The 20,340-nt window shown below is 44.1% G+C and overlaps 2 protein-coding genes across 2 annotated transcripts; one reads left to right on the top strand and one right to left on the bottom strand.

Moving 5' to 3' along the window:
- Nucleotides 1-2,450: 2,450 nt before the first annotated feature.
- LOC311354076 (putative transcription factor Ovo-like 1) lies at nt 2,451-4,364 on the top strand (the record flags this gene model as incomplete). The annotated part of the gene is made up of 4 exons (XM_084473875.1): nt 2,451-2,550; nt 2,808-3,055; nt 3,412-3,601; nt 4,042-4,364. The coding sequence occupies 4 exons, from the start codon at nt 2,451-2,453 to the stop codon at nt 4,362-4,364; spliced, it is 861 nt and encodes a 286-aa protein (XP_084330001.1).
- Nucleotides 4,365-4,955: 591 nt separating this feature from the next.
- Nucleotides 4,956-19,875, bottom strand: dmpk (DM1 protein kinase). The gene is made up of 15 exons (XM_084474813.1): nt 19,583-19,875; nt 14,880-14,971; nt 14,553-14,636; nt 13,837-13,932; nt 13,582-13,730; nt 12,811-12,904; nt 11,702-11,899; nt 10,666-10,914; nt 10,191-10,270; nt 9,870-9,966; nt 9,306-9,556; nt 8,978-9,075; nt 7,929-7,990; nt 6,866-6,940; nt 4,956-6,703 (listed from the first exon to the last, which is right to left on the bottom strand). The coding sequence occupies exons 1-15, from the start codon at nt 19,746-19,748 to the stop codon at nt 6,596-6,598; spliced, it is 1,899 nt and encodes a 632-aa protein (XP_084330939.1). The 5' UTR covers nt 19,749-19,875; the 3' UTR covers nt 4,956-6,595.
- Nucleotides 19,876-20,340: the final 465 nt, after the last annotated feature.

Below are 20,340 nucleotides of genomic sequence, written 5' to 3'. Positions count from 1 at the left end.
TTTGGGGGGATAGTGTTATAAAATGTTGTGTCATAAAATGTCATAAAATAAGGCCTGTAACTATGAATAAGTAAATACAAATATTATTTATTGTACTCGTCAGACAGAGAGTGAATACAGAGATAGATGCATAATTGAAAATGTATTTGAATACCGGTCCATTGATTGATCGATAGATCGATAGAGAGGTGAATGGATAGATGATTGATAGAGCAATGGGCTGGAAAGGTGGATAGGTAAATGAATGGACAGACAGACAGGCAGACAGACATGCAGATGCAGTAGCATGGCGGTGCCTGCTACGTCAGCCAGTTTAACTTCTGATCCGTTGAGTCGTTCTTGGAGTGACCTCTAGCTGTATTTGCATTGCAAGGTTCTGGCTGCAGCTGCACTTGCCATGCAGACTCTTTAATTTCCTCTAGCCATAGGCAGGACAACATTCAAGTGGTGAATGTTTTGTTTCTTTGGACGATTTAGGAGCCACTGGCTGATGATGGGTTGGGTTATGGTTCAGGTTGCTTGATTGATTGAAATTATTTATTGACACATGTACAAAGGTAAGCATACAAATGTACAGGTCGAAAGGATAACACAAAAAAGCCCATGGGCTTATTTCCATCGTGGTCCCTTGGTAGTGTAAGCATGTATATAGGTGTATGTAAGCGTGTGTGTTGAAAGTAATGTACATGACAGTGTGGGAACAAAGTATGTCATCATATTGATGACATTCCAATCACACATTCACAATTCATATAAACATACATTTTATCAACAATCTATACAATAACAATCTATAAAATAGACACCATAATAAATAACCCAATGAGTGTCTGCTGCTCAACCGTTTCTTTAAGGCTGTTGAAAACTGACAAGAGAAACAATTGTCTTCATACTAGCAGGTAACCCATTCCATAAAACTGCGGCTGAATATAAAAAAGAGCCCTTTCCCATGCAACCTCACCAGATCAGTGGCACTTCTCCTTGTGGAAGAGCTATGTGTGTTTAGTATCCTTGAAAAATAATTACATAAATATTTAGGTACCTTGTTTTTAATAATTCTATGCACCATACACAGTTGTATATAATTTACTCTATCCTCTACTTTCAGCCACTTAAGGCTACTAAAATAAGCTGGAGTGAGATGAGTGAGAGGTTTAATCTTTAGGTTCAAGATTATTTGTTATACATTTAAGTATTTTTTATAGATATATCATTTAGATGAATAGTTCTGTTTTAACAGCAGAGCTGCTTCTTCTTCTTCTTCTTCTTCTTCTTCTTCTTCTTCTTCTTCTTCTCCTTTTGCAAGCAATGTAATTCAATATTAAACCACTATTGTAGCAAGGGCCCTTGCTACACACCACCTAGTTGGCTGCCACACTCTTTTAGTGGGCTCCTCCAAACACAGGACGCAGGGTGGTGATGTTGAAACCGCTTTATTGTAAAGTTTGCAGAGGATGATACATTCCCTGGTGTTGTTGCCATCTAGGAGAAGGTGTGTGTGGAGATGGCTGGTTGAACCTGTATGCAGCCTCACCCAGCACCAGAGTCCAATCAGACTCGGCCAGGTGAGGCTGCTTAAACCAGCCATCGTCTACACACACCTATCCTTTAAAGAACAAGCTGGTATTAGTTGACATTACGCGGGTAATAATAAGCGGGTTCGACCCTAACAACTGTTAAATCTTTCCAGACTTGTATATATGAAAGAGACTAAAGTGCAGACATAGGCGAAAACAAAAGAGGTGAGACCGTGCCATTATTCCGTCGGACCACACAGCAAACAATGCATGCACGTTGGATCTTTTGAGTCTGCATAAATGGCCTTTTGTCTGCATTTTTCAAAAGGGCCGTAATCCTATTGCCCACCAGAGAAAAAGTAGAGAAAGGCCTGATTTACCTAGCAGTTAAGATTGTGGCTCCCCTGTGCATGCTCCTGTTACTCTGACCGTGTCCTTTGTCTGCTGCCAGGGCTTGGTCTTGGTACACACATTTGCATGCCCGAGGGACACTTGAATGCATAGGCCCCTGGATTCTCACTGCCTGCCATGCAAAACCAGCGGGGGACCAGTTAAAGAGGCGCACGCGCACAGTCAACACAGGTGCGCATCAGTAAAAACACTCCTGACTGTCCCAACCCTCCAGCCAGCCCCCTCCCCTCAGGACCTAATCTTACCCTCTCTATGTAGAGAGTTCTATGGAAATGAGCGCAGTGATTTTGATAGGCTCAAGGTGCTGGGCTTGTTTGTTGGAGCTGACTTTTAGTCTGAGTCCGACCCCCTAACCTGGAAGATCACCACCAAGTACAGGCTGTAGTATTGGGCTTCCGCTCCAGGGTCTGCGTCTGCTTGTGGCTGTGCTGAGCCCCACGCGGTGGTCCTTTCTAAAGTCAGGCGACAGTGCGGTGGTGGTGAAGTGTAGACGGAGGAAGACGCCTGAGGGAACGGAGGAGAATGCCGAGAGCTTTCCTGGTCAAGAAGAAGCAGGCAGCCTGCGGGGGCTGGAGATGGAGAGACCCAGAGCAGTTGGAATGGAGAGAAGACCCCTCAGAAGGTGAGACTTTTTTGTTGACTGTTTTCTTCCCGAATTGGTCCTGTTTCCTAACTTCTTTTAGAAAACAAAGTTATTGAAAAACGGCCTCCCCTTGGGGTTAACAACACTTCTGAGGTTTGATTGGGTCAGATAAGTAAGAGGATCCAACTGACAAGCTCTCTGTTGAATCGGGGGGGGGGGGGGGGGGGGAACGTTGATTTCAACGCTGTATCCAAAAACGGCTGGATAACTCAGGTGGTTTCCTCTCCTCCCGTCAGTTAGCGACAGCGCTCCGGAAGAGACGTTGAGCGCGCCAGATGTTTCCGAGCTGGCCGCTCCCTCTGAGACCTCTGACTTTGGCTCAGAGGAAGCGCCGGGATTGGCCACGCCACCGGCACCCGTCCCAACACCGCCCGCGCTGGGATCAAGGGAGCAGGACCCAGAGACGAGCCGAGACTGGCCTGCCTCGCTGCCCCCCAGGCAGCTCTACCACCCTAATGCCCTGGCACTGGCCAGCCGGGCCAAGGTACTTCAAACACATACTTTCACTCCTCTTCGCATTAGATGTTTGCTAGTGGCAAACTTTTCAATTATGAGGTCATAAACGAAAAAAAAAAAGGATATTTTTAGCTTTTGTTACCATTAAATATATTTTCAGGAACACATTAGTAAATGAATAATTACTTCAATTCGAGAAAGTGAACCGAAAATAATCTGAGTCCTCAACAACCGACTATGTCCACCGCTCGATTTTCTGTGTGATACAAGAATGTGTGAATAGGCTTCATAATAATAATAAAAAAAGATCTCAGCCAGATAAAGTAAATGCGTGTGAAGTGGAGGGCCTCACCACGTCCATCATGTTTCCACCCTGGTCTTTAGCCCCGCCCCCGCGTGGCGCCCAGCGCCGGGGACTTCCTGTGCGCCGTGTGCCACAAGCTGTTCCCCCTGCAGCGCATGCTGACGCGCCACATGAAGTGCCACAGCCTGGTGAAGAGGCACCCGTGCCGATACTGCGGCAAGGGCTTCAACGACACGTTTGACCTCAAGAGACACATGCGCACACACACAGGTGAGGACGCATTCACGCATGCGCACGTACAAACACACACACACACACACACACACACACACACACACACACACACATACACTGACATACATACACACGCACACTGACACACGCACACACACACACTGACACATACTGACTGAATGCTATGACTATATATTTGAATATATATAATTTGAATAAACCATATACACCTGTGTGTGTACATTAAATTTATATTTAAGTCTTTAAAGAAATCTAAAATGTTGGTTGTTTTCTTCTGGTCCATGACCTATACAAGGTCACACAATACGTTTCACTGCTGTTTAAGGAAATCATTTACCCACATGTTCTGCTTAAACCTTGCCTAAAGAGGTAGCATACTACCACCCTCTAATACGCAGTCCATGGGTACTCCGTGTATAGTGTCTCACGCTCTCTCGCCCCGTCTCTGGCGGCAGGTATCCGACCCTACAGGTGTGAGCTCTGCGAAAAGGCCTTCACGCAACGCTGCTCTCTGGAGTCCCACAAGAGGAAGATCCACGGGGTGCAACAGCAGTACGCCTACCGCCAGCGACGCTCCAAGATCTTTGTGTGCGAGGACTGCGGCTTCACCTCCAACCGGCCCGACGAGTACTTCGTCCACGTCCGGCAGTGCCACCCGGGCAGCCCGGCCCTGAGGCGCTACTACCGGCGGCAGGCCCACGAGAACGCCAACTTTGGCGTGGCTGAGTGCAAACTCAACCCCTATCTGGTCTACTCAAACTCTGGCTACTTTATCTGAGAGATGGACAATGGGAGAGTTACCATTTTTGTTGGTGTAATGGTGTGGTAATGTAAACATGTACTATGTGTAATATATTTGACTAGCATTTTTTAGGACAATAAATCTACTTTTTCTACTTCTCTTTACATATGTATTGGTCCAATAGTTAAAATAGTGATTTATTAATTGCAAATTGGACATATTATTTTATCAACCTTTTATTTACTTGAATTGAGACTGTGTCTTTTAGTCTAAATTATTAAAAATATATTGTCAAAAGAAAGGGATGGTGGGATATTGCTTTTTTGTTCTCAAAGTAAGAATTTCTTGGCTAATTTACATGGAATAATAACAAAGTTACATCCTGATTGATGAGGAAATGTCATCTTGTGACATTCTACTATAAATTATGTTTAATCATAGAAGATGATGAAATGCTACACAGTTGCATTTTCTGTACAGCCAAGTCTTTATTTATATTTACTGAATTACTAGACCGCTTCAAACTGAAAACCCAGCTCATGTCAAGTGAATATTGGGAGAAATAACACACATTAAAAACAAAGCCTTTATTTTGATTCAAATATATCTTGGTCACATAGGGCCGAAATAGAAATGTAATGACCTAAAAGGATACAAAATAAAGGATGGACTCAGAGTTCTAGGACTAGCATAGTTGTAAAATAACATTTCAGCACAGTTTTTTGATCTGGCAGCAGCCATATGTTATCAAGGTGTGATTGGCAATCTATTTGAGCTATGTCCATAAAGTGATATTCACAGCTAAAAAAGAAGGATATGAAATTACCCAATGTGTTGTGCTGCATAATGTAGTGATCTTTCATCATATTTACAACGTGTACAATTCAGAAATGGTCTTCAATTAAACTTCCACTTCTAGATAATCGCATGTATTTACTAAATTCTTACTCAGCTGTCTACAGATCCAGTCCAAGAGATTATTAGTAATTTATCAGGAACAGTTATCTGTATTTTTTGTTTCAATTTTTTTGTTTCAATAATTAATGTAACCTTAAAACTCCCTTCCCCTGACTAAGACTAAGTGCACTTTTTATGTTGAATGTCTTGTCGTATAAAGACATACTGAAAGACCCACTGTGCTCTTTGACACACTTACGAACACACACACACACACACACACACACACACACACACACACACACACACACACACACACACACACACACACACACACACACACACACACACATCCACTCAGATATTAGTTTTCTCCTATATTTCTCTTAATTGGATGACCAACCTATAATTATAAAGGCACATTATAAATAAATCTTTTTCCTAATGGTACTTTACATTCAAATTCATTCAACAAGTATTTCCAACGTCACACACCTCATTTTTAAACCATGGTTAAGAGTCGTGCTTTTGAAGCAGGCCCTTACACCGTTCATAACAGTGATAGTGCCTCACTGCCCGCTCACGGTTCAAACCATCACCCCTGAAAACCCTTGGAGGCGTTTGCCTCAGTAAACATGCATTATATATTAAAGTATCACAAGCAGAAGGGCAACCTTTCAAATACTTAAAAGAGAAATGGGGCACAGCAACACATGACTTTAAGTAGTGCAACACAACAAGCCCAAACCACCCCAAGGTGCATATGCATGGTACAAAAAACACAAAGCAAGTTGTATTCAGTGCAACAGTCTGAGATCCAAGCCGGGTGGAGATTAATGCACTGGAGGGGGTCGTCTCAAACACCCCTCACTATGTTTGAATCGCTTGTCGTGCCCTTTCAAAGAGAAATAAAAAAATAAAAAAATACAACAACCAAAAAAGCAGTTACGGTCAACTCTGTCCTATATCCCCGCCGGGCTGCTCTGTGGTGAACATCTAGCACTAAACCAGGTCATGTGCTCTTGGGACAACCACCTCCAACCTGTCCTTCCAAATTCCTTCTGAGCAACACCAGCGCTGTGTTCTGCAACCTACCGCTTCCATTTCTTCCCGCTCTGAGCGGCGCTTCTGTCGTATCACTCGCACATGGCATAGTGCTCTCTTTGGCCTGCTAACCCCCGGGATCGCCGCAACTCTACCCCCTCTGAAGGTGGGGCGTCCGTTCCTTCTGCTCCTACCCACAGAAGGAGAGAGTTCAGCAGGGGAGAGCGGACATCGAAGGAGAGAGAGCCAGAGAGGATGAGCAAGAGGGTGATGGTGCTGCTGGTGGTGGTGGTGGTGCTGGTGGTGGTGGAGGTGCTGGTCTGCGGTCAGGAGAGCTCGGTAGTGAGGCGTCTGTCCCAGGGAGCCTGGCACTCCTCACCCCCCTTGGCACACACCAGCAGGTACAGCTCACTCTTCATGTGGGGCCATCGCACCTGGTGGTGGGGTTTGACACACAGGGGCACATCCAGGGTGAATCCCTCGGTAGGATTATAGGTAGGATCTTTGTTTGAATCTTTATCTTTGATAGAACATGTGTGTAACATGACCTTCAGGTTAAAATATTAGACTCAAATGCTGTGAAGAAATGCCCCTACCCTGTGAAACAGGAGCATGTGGCGGTGAGTGTGGATCACCAGAGGGTAGTGGCAGATAGGGGGCGCCTTCGCCTCCTGTAAAACATTAAACCCAGACTAGTCAGATCAGAGGCACATATAGATCACGGTAGACCACGCCTTCCTACACATTGAAAGGATCAGTACAATTCAAAAAAGGCTTTTCCTGTTTAGAAGTTCTAAACCATGTCAAATAAATGGAAAGCTTTTACTCTCCCTTTACTCTCATGTGAACCGGGGATTAGTTACTATCACAACAAGATGTTTTGCAAATCAGAGGCACATATAGTTCACGGTAGACCACACCTTCCCTTCCCAAAATAATCAGTACAATTTAAACAGGCGGATTATGTTCAGAAGTTCTAAGCAATGTATAATTAATGTCTAACTTCCATTTTCTACTAAATTGCCCGGGGATTATCCACTATCACAACAACAGATGTTTGCAAATGAGTTTTCCTCTCGTTTAAATATTTAAACACAGCGTATAATCAGAGGCACAAAGTGGGGATTTAAAATAGTTAACATCCCTAACATCAAAAGGAGAAATCAAATTTAAAAAGGGCAAATTATGTTTAGAAGATCTCAACAATGTGAAATCAATGTATAACTTCTCTTTTCTCCTAAGTGAGCGAGGGATTAGTCACTATCACAACAACAGATATTTGCATATGAGGAAGACAATCAGTGTATTTGAAGGCTGTTCCTCTGGCTGTTTATAAGATGAGTACACTGATTCAATCCCTCATCCCTCAACCTAAAGGCTTAAACGTCTAATCAGACCACTTACCACCATTTCGTTTTGTAAGATGAACATATATTCACAAGGAAAACAGTCCAGATCTAACACTGTATACTTTGAGAGAAGGACCAAACAGACTACAATCATCTGAATGAATCCCTCTGTGGACATACAATAACAACCGACTATGTCCACCGCTCGATTTTCTGTGTGATACAAGAATGTGTGAATAGGCTTCATAATAATAAAAAAAGATCTCAGCCAGATAAAGTAAATGCGTGTGAAGTAGAGGGACAGGCTTACATCCCGTGTTGATTCCACACAGTAGGCAGTCAGAGGGAAAGCTGACGGGTACAGAGTCAGGGCTGTGAGTGAGAGGAGAGAAGAGGTACTGGTCACTGCAGGTGGCAAGCGGTGGCACTGTACGTGAAGGCATTCTGCGCAGGGCAGCACTGCTGGCCAGCCATACATACAGTCATACAGGAGGAGATCAAAAGCATCAGCACCAAAACAGCATCCAAAACAAAAGAAGAAATGCATATTTGCAGTAAATTGCAGGATTACTAAATGCATGAAACAGTAAGTGCCGGTTGCAGATGGAGAGTGAGCTAGTTAATAATAGAAAATGTATTTACGTCGATGATCACCATAAACGAGGTGGACAGATGCTGTTGTCGTTACCTGTGTGTACAACACCTTGGACACCCAAGGCCAAAAAATGCCACCACCCCCATACCCCGGTCCTGGCCTCTGAAAGAGCCCTCCTCGACACCGTATTGATTCATGGAAATGGGCATCCAAGCTCCCCTGCATACCTTAGCTATTCTTAGCGGGGGATATTTATCACCGTGTTCTGATGGCACTGCTCCAACATAAGCAGTGGTTGGGACCGCGCCGCGCTCTGTTTATTCTGAGCGGCTCATATTGTCTGGAGCCCATTCCATCCCGCGCTCATGCTGTTTGCACCAGCCTGGGAAGGTGGTCCTTAGGTTCAAGGAGAGTCCTTGTGGACGCTGAGGCAAGACTACACAAATACCAGTTGTTTTTTTTAATGGATCTTGCAGGACCGCACTCATTCTTTCTAAATGCTGAATCGTATTTTGTAGTAGTTTGTATCGTAGCTCATATTTTCAAAATGTTCATATCCGGTAGATCTGCAAAATAATTATCCATGCAATATCTATGTAATGGTTGATATATATAATATGAATTATGACAGCAGGGATACGGAAGGAATACAAACGATGGTGCCAATGTGGCCTTAAAGAATAGATGGTGAGGAGATGGATTAATGAGGCCGTAGAGACGATGATGATGGTTATTAACAAGCAATGTGGTTGTTGATCCCTTGCCTGTTGTCTTGTTTGTTCTCCAGTCCTGCATCTCACCCCTCAGACTCTCCATCTCCTTCTCCAACTCACAGTATCTCCTTTCTGCCTCCTGTAACCGTCTGGTGAAACAAGCACATACTGGGGGGTTATGGTTTTAAGGGACAATCCCTGTTTTGTATTTGTGACATAAAAAAGGTTTCTCCTTTGCGGCAGAACAATACATTTTGAGTGAGGTTTTGGCTTTTCTGATAAAAGAGAAAACATGGCCATGCATCGCTTTGAAATCAAGTATTTATTCTATCTTGTAGAGCAAAATGTTTCCCCTACCCCCATAATTAAGTCTGATTACCTTTGCAAGTCTTCATCAAGGCCTGAAATGTGTTCCTCTTTTCCTTCCTCTTCTTCTTCTTCTTCTTCTTCTTCTACTACTTCATCTTCCTCTCCTTCTTCCAATTCCTCTTCTTCTTCTTCTTCTTCTTCTTCTTCTTCTTCTGCTTCCTCTATGGTGGTATTTTTAGAGGTTGTTGCATGGTCCACCACTAGAGGGAGCTCTAAGAGACCACTCAGGTCCTCTGGCAAAGAGTCTTGCCACACCTGAAGCTGAAGCGGACAAGATGCAGCATATCATGAAATAACACATAGATAGACATACACTTCTTCTTCCAGCTTCAGAAAAAATCGGAAAAAATTAATTCCTAGTATTTTCAGACAATCAAAATGGATACGGCATTGCACAACACCCAAGGGAAACTCATTATTGTCTGGCACAGTGCATTATTGTAAAACCTGGAATTTGCCAAGGTTAGCTGGTTGTGTGGGTCTTATTTAGGCAAGAGGATAATAACATAGACAGACCATACAACTACAGATAGAACTGCGACGAAAAATCCTTGTCACTGTGGAACATTCTCACCAGCTTCTCTGCAGAATACTGCCTTTGGTTTTCCCCGGGCCTGCTGTGGTCGATCTCCAGCATGATGTCTAGGCTGCGGTCTACTGCACCGGTCTGGCTACATCAAGAGAAAACAATAAAATGCCATATCTCTTTGTGTTAAAGACATTTGCATTTACAATTTTTGAATTTTGCGGCGGCTTTTATCCCAAGCGATTTACAACCATTCATTCACAAGCAACAAGCAACCTTCCGGTTACCTGTCAACCCACTACCACCCTCAAAGACGACGTGGATATGCACGTCGAAACCACACGGGTCTGACGGGGGTTTTACGTTTACCTGGTAGCTGTGTAGGAGTATCCCACGAAGGCAAGGTGCACACCTGTAGGAGCTCTGCCTATGACATCAGAGAGTGTCTCCTACACACCGTACAGCACAGAACAAGAGGGGATATTGACCATATGTATTCCTTTCTAGAACCACCGCTCAATGATACAACGTTTATACACATATAAGACAGTGGTGCTCAACGATCTAGCCTCAGCGACCACATGTGTCGCTAGTAATTAAGTCACGACCCAAAAATAATTACAACATTCATTAACCAACATTGCAGTCCTCGACAATGACTTCATGTAACATTATAAACATCAAGCCAACAGGAAGCTGCTAGCATAATAGTAAGCCATTGAAACCTGATGAAACACCGAAACATCCGTCATTCATGGGCTTCATCCTAAAGACTACAGTATGATCTGCGGCCCCCCAGGCGAGCATCACCGGTGTGTGAGACATGGGAGGCGGTGCATGTTACCATGTCACTCAGGCAGTCGTCCAGCACGTCGAAGTTGGTGGTGTCTGTGGCGTCGGCGACCTCGGGCAGGTAGGGGGCGGGGAGTTTGTGCAGGGAGCTCCAGTCCAGGTGGCAGAAGAAGGGGTGGCCCCTGAAGTCCCCGAAGCCCCCGGAGCCCAGGCGATCCTCCCTCTCGCAGACCAGCCCCGCGATGAAGGAGCGGGCCGTGTCCGACACCTCGGGGCCCAGCGGGGGGAGCTCAAAGTAATCCTGGAGGGCGAGATTTAGTTTTTAGGTTATAGATAGTGAGAACGGACTCCAACTGGGACTCCAACTCGAAAGGTTCTGGGTTCGAACCCTGAATTTTTGCAGGCCACTGGTACTACCTATTCATTAATGACCCTATAGTATTGAATAATCCTAAAGGCACTTTGGATAAAATCATGTACTAAAGATAGTACAGTTAGTAATTAGTTAGTGAATCATTGCAAAATGATATTCATTCATTATTAATATTAATGTTAAAATATACTATATAATTTCCTAAGTATGTAAATATATACCTTTAATCAAAATATCAACACCTGTCGATCTTGAGATCGTTAGACATATATGTGCCATGTTTTCATCATGTAAGTATGATGATATATGATGATATATTCACAAACGTTTGTGAATAGATATATTTAGAGATAGAGATATTTGTTTGGATGTTTGAATAGACATTGTTCAAGGTTGTCACCTAAGGTTGTCATCGCTTCAGCCTTGGTTTCCATGGCAATTTTTCAAAATTGAATGGACCTTTCACGTAACCATGTTTTGTCAACGTGTTTCAATTGTGTGACCGCTCTTGGTCGCACAATTGAATCAATTGTGGGATTTGCTAACATACACATGTTCCCGGAAAGTGATGAGAACATCTACGGGATGAGGTCCACTCCACTCCACGGCCATGTCAACTCATTCACCCATGACTGAGCTCTATTGACCATGGACTGAATCAATGTCCCTTTTTGTTTGAAGGCCACTCTGTACCAGTGGTGTAGCGACCACGCACCTGGAAGTGGATGATCTTGGCGTAGGTTTCAGAGATGGACTCTGCGTAAAAGGGAGTGGTGCCCAGTAGCATCTCGTAGGCGCAGATCCCCAGCGCCCACCAATCACACTCGGGGCCGTAGCCTCCCCCTCCGTCCACCGCCCGAAGGATCTCAGGGGAGAGGTAGTCTGGGGTGCCCACCGCCAAGGAGGAGTGGACCTGGGGAGCAGGCAGCAGCAGGATCATCTCAATGGGCTCGCCATTGAAACAGACTTATATTACTTAACGGGACCACCATGAAACAGACTAATATTACTTAACGGGATCACCATGAAACAGACTTATATTACTTAACAGGATCACCATGAAACAGACTTATATTACTTAACAGGATCACCATGAAACAGACTTATATATGTTAATGTGATCGCCATGAAACAGACTTACGTATATTACTTAATGGGATCGCCATGAAACAGACTTATATTTGTTAATGTGATCGTCCATGAAACAGACTTGCATTACTCAATGAGATCATCCATAAAACTGACTTATATTGCTTAATCAGATCGCCATGAAACAGACTTGCATTACTCAATGGGATCGGCATGAAAATTACAAATTACGCAATGGGATGGTCCATAAAACTGACTTATATTACTTAATCAGATTGTCCATGAAACTGATTTATCTTACTTAATGGGATCGCCATGAAACATATTTATCATACTTAATGGGATTGTCTACAAAACAGACTTGTATTAATCAATGGGACCATCCATGAAACAGCATTGTATTACTCAATGAGATCATCTATGTTACAGACTAAACCAATTTATATGACTCAATGGGATTGTGTATGAAACTTTTCAAAGTTTACTTTGACCCTGACTTTACAAGCCAAAACTTAATCAAAACTAGTAAACACAACTTATTTTTAGTCTATCAAACAGACAATTATTATAAAGTACACCTTAAGGTATTGATTAATGGCAATGCTCTGAGATCTGCCACTTCAGTAATGTTCCCTCTATGCAGCGACTGTATGGAGCGACTGAATGACCTGCGTGGGCAGGAGGGCTAAGCAGGCGGGGTATATGCTATGGATGCATGACGTCAGTGGCCCTCACCATGCCGTCCTTCAGGACCCTCAGACAGGAGCCAAAGTCCCCCAGTCGGATGTGTCCATCCACCGTCAGCAGAATGTTGTCCGGTTTGATGTCTCTGTAGGGGACACACCATCAACACTTTTAGTCTCAAGTGCATTCTATGCGTTCGGAAACACATATAATGTTTAGCAAAGCTGACTTTTAGAACAGAGCCAAACCCTCCAATCAATAGTATCTATCAATTAAAATGTTGTGCTCAATAGTATTGAGCACAACATTTGTGCACATTTGTGCACTGCTGCTAGGAGGCGAGCCATTTAGGGAGTGACCACTCAGAGAGAGAGAGAGAGAGAGAGAGAGAGAGAGAGAGAGAGAGAGAGAGAGAGAGAGAGAGAGACAGAGGATGGAGAGACAAATTAAATGGAAGCAATAGAGCGAAGCACGAAAATGCAGATGAGTTGATTAAGTTTAATGTTGGTGAATGACTCTATTGGTTAGCTAGTTAGCCTATTTGTTCTCATTCAACAATATAATGTCATATTAGATATATTATTCATTCAATTTCTCAAACATCCTGTTAAGTTGGTTGCTCTGTGTTAGTTGTAGTAGAAGCAGATGTTTTAAATACATTTTATATAGAGTGAGCGTATGCATTTAAAATGTTCAATCCACATAATGGTCTCACCCAGTAAGAAAACGCCACCGGAATAACTCACTGTTATCACAAACGACAAATAGCTGCATGGATATATATGAACACCGTGCTCTGATGGGAAAAGATTCCTGGGGTACCTGTGCACGTAACCTAGCCTGTGGACGGAGTCGATGGCCAGGATCATCTCAGCCAGGTAGAACTGGGCCATCTCCTCTGGGATTCGATCTCCAAACTTGCTCAGCAGAGTGAGCAGGTCCCCTCCCACGTAGTAGTCCATGACTAAATACTGCAGGATATATACAGTATATACACAAAGCAGATGAGTCAGAGTGCATTAGGGCTGCTGTTGATGTGTGACACTAGACAGAGGGCAGCCCCGGGGTTCTGCATACCAGATAGTCGTCGTCCTGGAAGGCATAGTGCAGCTCTGTAATCCAGCGGCGGTCTCCTTTCAACAAGACCTCCCGTTCCTCCTGGTAGCACGCCGTCTGCACGCCAAGACCCAACCAGCGCTTTACTGTCTGAACCGGAGCGCAAATATAGCCACACATGCTCCCCCAACATACGCAAACACACAAAAATACTCAACACACACACACACACACACACACACATGCACGCACACATGGACACACACACACACACACACACACACACACACACACACACACACAAAAATACTCAATACACACATACACACACGCACACACACACACACACACACACACACACAAAAATACTCAATACACACATACACACACGCACACACACACACACGCACACACACACACACACACACACACAAAATACTCAATACACACATACACACATGCACACACACACACACGCACACACACACACACACACACACACACACACACACACACACACACACACAAATACAAATTACAACACACACACACACACACACACACACACACACACACACACACACATACACACACAAAAATACAAATCACACACACACACACACACACACACACACACACATGCTAAGAGGTTGGAACTATGTGAACGGAATGTTAAACTGTGTGGAGGGTGTTCCTTGTGGGAGGAATGTGTGTTTGTGTGTGCGTTGATAGCCTACATCTCCTCTCCTTAGCATGTCCCACTTGTTCATAATCTTCAGAGCGTACACCTGTTGCGTGCTACGCATTCTTGCCACGGCAACCTGTCAGCAGGGCAAAACCAGACTGCACATTGACCCATGATCAACACATACTTACATGATGAAAACATGGCACATATATGTCTAACGATCTCAAGATCGACAGGTGTTGATATTTTGATTAAAGGTATATATTTACATACTTAAATTATATAGTATATTTTAACATTAATATTAATAATGAATGAATATCATTTTGCAACTCGTGATTTGACTTCACACAGTGTAAACAGACGCGTTTCTAACCTCACTGAAGGTCCCTCGACCAATTACTTTGAGGATGTGGAAGTCATCCCTCTTGATGCGGGTCTTCTTCACCTGCCTCACCAGGGGCTCCGCTGTGAACACGGGAGAGAAGAACGAGATGCAGAATGAATGGAAGATATCGAGTGAGTAAAGCAGAATTAAACTCTAGCCTTTAGGAACATCCTCCGAAGTGAGCTACAGTATATACAGCTATACGGCCACAGTAATCCAGTGTATATTTGTTATGCTAATGTTACTTAACGTAATCGAGCTAGCACACCTTTAATGTGATATATTTTATTACTGAAAGGTTTATTTAAATACACGGTTCACATTAATTTTGTAAGTTACATATTTGGGTCTTTTTGGAGTTACTTCTGACAAAGATACTGCATCAATTGGACTGGGCAGCATGGCTATCTAATTATAGCAACCATCTTTTATGATTCGGTACAAATGTTCCAGTCTTCTTTATTTGATTTCCTCCACTGTCTGTTGTCTCTGTGATATGCGCCGTCTGGTTTAACTTGTTTTCACATGGGAGAGAGAGGGAGGGGTGGCTGGAGACGGAGAGAGAGGGAGATGGAGAGAGTGAGTGGGGTTGAGAGATGGAGAGAGCGAGAGAGAGAGAGAGGGCTGGCCGGAGACGGAGAGAGAGGGAGAGAGAGAGAGAGGGGGGTGGAGAGAGGGAGAGATGGGGAGAGATGGAGGGAGAGAGAGGTGGCTGCAAACGGAGAGAGAGAGAGAGTGAGAGGGCTGGAGAGAGAAAGAGAGTGAGAGATGGAGAGAGTGAGAGTGGAGAGATGGGTGAGATGGAGTGAGAGCATGTTCCAGACACACTTCGTCGCCCAGCCCTAAGAGCCTCCCAGAGGGAGCAACAAACGGGGAATCCTCTGAATAGAGTCCTTTATGGACTCCTTCTATGGAGCCGCCTGTTACTGCCAAGTGACGTGCAGCTTTGGCACTGTCCCGTGATTTCTGGTGATTTCTAAATAACATTTAACAGATATAGGTGGATACCATACTCACTGATGTCTCACAGTTTTCCATATGAAAATAACCTAATAAGTCCTTCAGACTATTTGTTCCCGTGTTTGTCAGATTCATCTTGTCTTTTGCTAACAATAGTTGGGTCGGTAGCTAGTAGGTCAATTTATTTCCCATTCATTTCCTCATAACAGCATAACTTTCACACCTCAATGCAACTGTGAGTATGCACAAGAATAAGCTTTATTGAATCAATAACAGCAATAAACCAACGATTGTCCAAACGGAAGTTAACATACAAGTTCATGTTACGTTGGTGTTGAGTTACGTTGCTGACGTTTATCAGGAAAGAGGTCATTTTTAACCGTTTTCGTAAAGCTTCCTGCAGCTGCATCCTCTCCTGAAGGTGTGTCTGTGTGTGTCAGTGTGTGTGTGTGTGTGTGTGTGTGTGTGTGTGTGTGTGTGTGTGTGTGTGTGTGTGTGTGTGTGTGAGAGACAGAGAGAGAGAGAGAGAGAGAGGGAGAGAGAGGCAGCAAGAGGTAGCCAGAGGAAAGGGGTAGGAAGGGAGATAGAGAGGCAGAGAGAGGCTAGGGAGGGAGAGAGGATGAGAGAGAGAGGCAGAGAGAGAGAGTAGGGCTAAGACAGAGATTGAGAGATTGTTTTATTGCATGTATAAGCAGCCCCCTAGCTCTCCTGCTAGCCTCTTTCCCTCACAAGTAGATATTCACCCACTTGATACAATACACTAAACAAGACAGGGTTCGCTATACACAAAACAAAATGATCAAAATCTGTGACTTGAAAAGCTATGCAAGGTAAATACTGTCAAAAATGAAATGCAACTCAATTAAATAACAACAAAATAAAAAACAGGGCCACTGGTGCATACTTCATATCACACAAAGACTTATTTTGATGCCAATTGTACAATATTCAATATACTGCTAAGGGCCTATTAGAGCCACTTGATATTATTGTTGCTATTGGAAAAATGTATTGTTTTTCAAAATAGAGGAAAGAGGAAACATTGATGTGAAGTCATGGCATGCTCTTGTGAATGTTGACTCTGGCGTCTCCTACCCGTCTACAAGCACTGCTGCTAGGAGGCGAGCCATTTAGGGAGTGACCACTCAGAGAGAGAGAAAGAGAGAGAGAGAGAGAGAGAGAGAGAGAGAGAGAGAGAGAGAGGATGGAGAGACAAATTAAATGGAAGCAATAGAGCGAAGCACGAAAATGCAGATGAGTTGATTAAGTTTAATGTTGGTGAATGACTCTATTGGTTAGCTAGTTAGCCTATTTGTTCTCATTCAACAATATAATGTCATATTAGATATATTATTCATTCAATTTCTCAAACATCCTGTTAAGTTCAGGAAACCCTTACTTTTGATCCATTTGTTTGTCTGTTGAATAGAAATATACATAAAGCTTTGCCATGAAAGCTATTTGGAACCAAGGATTGGTATGTCATGTCCTGCATTCGGCTGCCCAGCATATCCCATGATAACACACACATACAAACTAACAGAAGATCAGATAGCACACAGCTGGCAGGGCAGAGTTGGCTGAACAGCCCTCAATCAGTCCTCAGTCCTCAGTCCTGAGTATTAACCAGGGACCCGGCCTCACCATGAGTCAGCCTACCCCTGCAGCAGTGACACTGGATCCTCCCGGACACATGCTCTGTGTAATTTTGGAAAGCACCATCATTGTGGGGGAGGAGGTGGGGTGGGGGGGACGACGACATGTGATGTATCAACCAAGCACATCACCAGACACTGTCTGTCACCCATGTTCCTAACTCAGAGTAGGAATACAAGTTAAATGGAGAAGAGGGAGGAGATAGGGGGTTGGTGGAGAGTATATGTTGTGGTGGAGGGAATATGAAGGTTGGCAGATTCACTTTACACCTACGCACATGGCATCATGTCCATAGGGTTGGCTGATGTCGTTGCAACAACTGAGAACATCTTGTGTGTAGACAGAGAGGACATTGGCAGTGGTAGTGACTAGTAGTAGCAGTATGCACACATAGTGCCCTGTTATAAATAGCTATTCAACAAATGTCACAGGCTTACAGTATAGGAGCGGAGACAGTAGACATAAATCACGGTAAGAAGCGGCATCGACCTTGCGCTAGTGTCCCATTTAACACGAGGACAATGTATTCTGGGCCATATCACTAAGATCACTCACAGCTTGACCTGCGAGCTGCCTCACTTGCGCATCTAGAGGTGTTGACATTGTGTCATCCACACCACCACCACCACCACCCAGACTCTGTACCGGTGGTGCAGAGTGCTGGTCCAGGAAGCCTGCAGGGTTCTGAACACTGTGGAAACAGTGAGCTTCTCTCTGTTGTATCAACCCCTTAACTCAATAACAAAAATCATTTTTTTCCCTTTCATATTCAATTTTGTTTGTGGGGCAAACCAAATAGGATAATTTTATCAACTGGATTGGCGGTGATAAGGTTTTGAATGTTTTCAATGCCATACTTCAAAGGCCTAACAAAAACATGCAAACAAAATTACAACAAGGCTGTTTTTAATGTATTTGCATTCTATCCAAATCCACATTTCTGTAAAATTAGTTTATATGGCCGTAAAGGACTTCCAGGAAGCCTGTGGGGCTTGGCCTTGGCAGACCTTAAATCTGAAGGACCTGTGTTTTATTACAATAACAGTGTGAGTGGTGATTCAGTGGATACTGAGGTGATGACCCTCCCCTTCACCAGCTTTAGAATATGAGGATGTTGAACAGGAGAAGCAATGAGGAAAGAGACACTTCTCTTCTAACCAGAGAACAGAAGTTAGCGTGACTAAACTCGGCTACATCCTGATCCTAACCCCGTTCACACGCATGCATGTATCAACATAAACATGGAATAAAGGTAAAGTGTGATGATCGTAGCATAAGACGGTATGTTTATAGCAGTGCTTCTCAACCTATCTTTGGTCGTGATCCCATTTTAAGTCAGATCATCCTCTGACCTTAACTAATTCTTTCAGTTTAATTCGCCAAACATAGTTTTCCATGCCTTATCCACAACTGCCAATAATATCAACGGCTTAGTGATCACATGTGCATCACACTGGGCCCAGTCATTTGTGGCTATGAATCATGAGGCAGTTGGTGCGTCCTATATGGGTCACTTGATGACGGAGACCTCTTGCATTACCAAACCCATTTTCAAATAAATGTTTTCCTTAAAAGTGCATCATTAAATATCTATAACCTATCATTTCGAGCCGCATGTGGTGTCCTACTTGACCCCAATGTTGCTTTACAGTGAACTTAAATAAACAGTATACTTGAGGCATCAGTATGGCTACAACACATATCAACTATTTTGTGTTATCCTTTTCATGTGATGACACTTTTAAGTGTCAAACGTTTTGTTTATATTCCATTGTAATCCCAACTGATCTTGGTAATGCTTTATATAATATAATCCAAACCAGTCACATGTGACAGGTGGGTCACACATAGGAGGAAGTTTCCATCTCAAACCCTTTTTACAGATTCTTGCCCAGCTGCTCTTTAAAAATAGCCATTGGCAGCAGCTTGATCCAAAAGTAGCCGAGAACTGATCACAATAGTTCAATTTGCTTGACGGCGTAACACTTTCAAGTATCCACGCTTGTGCATGTGTTTACTGCGGCACTTTATGTGGTGCAAACACACATTCAGGTACTAAAAAGTGAGGCACTCACCCCACTGGAGGAAGCCAGAGACATACTTCTCCCTGGAGAGGGGTGAGGAGCAGAACTCCTGGTAGACCCCCACCAGCAGGTCCAGTAAGGTCTGGAGCCCGACGGGCCCCAGAGCTCGCGGGGCCCCCGCCAGCGCCTCCTCTCCCATCCCGGGGCCTGTCGACATGACGCCCCGGAGAGTCTTGAAGACTCGTCCCGCTCTCTCTCTCTCTCTCGTTAGGTCTCTTTATCGATGTCTCTCCCTCCTTCTTCAGTTTTAGTAGCCCCCCAACTTTCGGGTATCCATAGGGCCTGGAGTCAGCTCCGCAGACATGAGGTCTTGGTGTTTGGCCGGTGGTGCAGGGGTTGGGGGTTGGGGGGGGGGGGAGGGGGGGAGGGTGGGAGTGGGGGACCTCCGGGTCACATGGTCCAACTGCCGCGCCTGTTGGTGCTACCTTTGGTTAAACATGAGCTCATGTTGTTTGCAGTAACCCTGTCTCTGACTCTCTGTGTCTCTCTCAACCTTTCTCTCTCTTCCTCCCCCTGCTTCGTGTACTTGTCTCTCCGTAAGGACAGCCCCCCCTGACTTCCCCCACCCCCACCCCTCCGCTTCACCCCCCTATGATGCTCCATGGTCACACACTGTATGAAGCGGAATATGAGGTCTTTGTACTTCTCACATGCACTATTTAATTGCGGGTACTTCTGCTTTTCTTTCCCCTTTTGTAATGTTTTGCATTTTCGTCACACGTTTCATCATATGTTTATACACTTTCAAC

Source organism: Micromesistius poutassou, assembly GCF_964030765.1.
Source record: "Micromesistius poutassou genome assembly, chromosome: 10".
NCBI classification, from domain to species: Eukaryota; Metazoa; Chordata; class Actinopteri; order Gadiformes; family Gadidae; genus Micromesistius; species Micromesistius poutassou.
Note: the sequence above shows the minus strand (reverse complement) of the source record. Positions and strands in the feature narration are given on the sequence as shown.

Coding starts and splice junctions, on each gene's coding strand:
- dmpk (XM_084474813.1), bottom strand. CDS start 19,748: ATGTCGACAGGCCCCGGGATGGGAGAGGAGGCGCTGGCGGGGGCCCCG. Junction 14,972..19,582: donor CTCTGGCTTCCTCCAGTGGG/GTGAGTGCCTCA, acceptor CCGTGTTCACAG/CGGAGCCCCTGGTGAGGCAG. Junction 10,915..11,701: donor CCAAGATCATCCACTTCCAG/GTGCGTGGTCGC, acceptor CTCGCCCTCCAG/GATTACTTTGAGCTCCCCCC.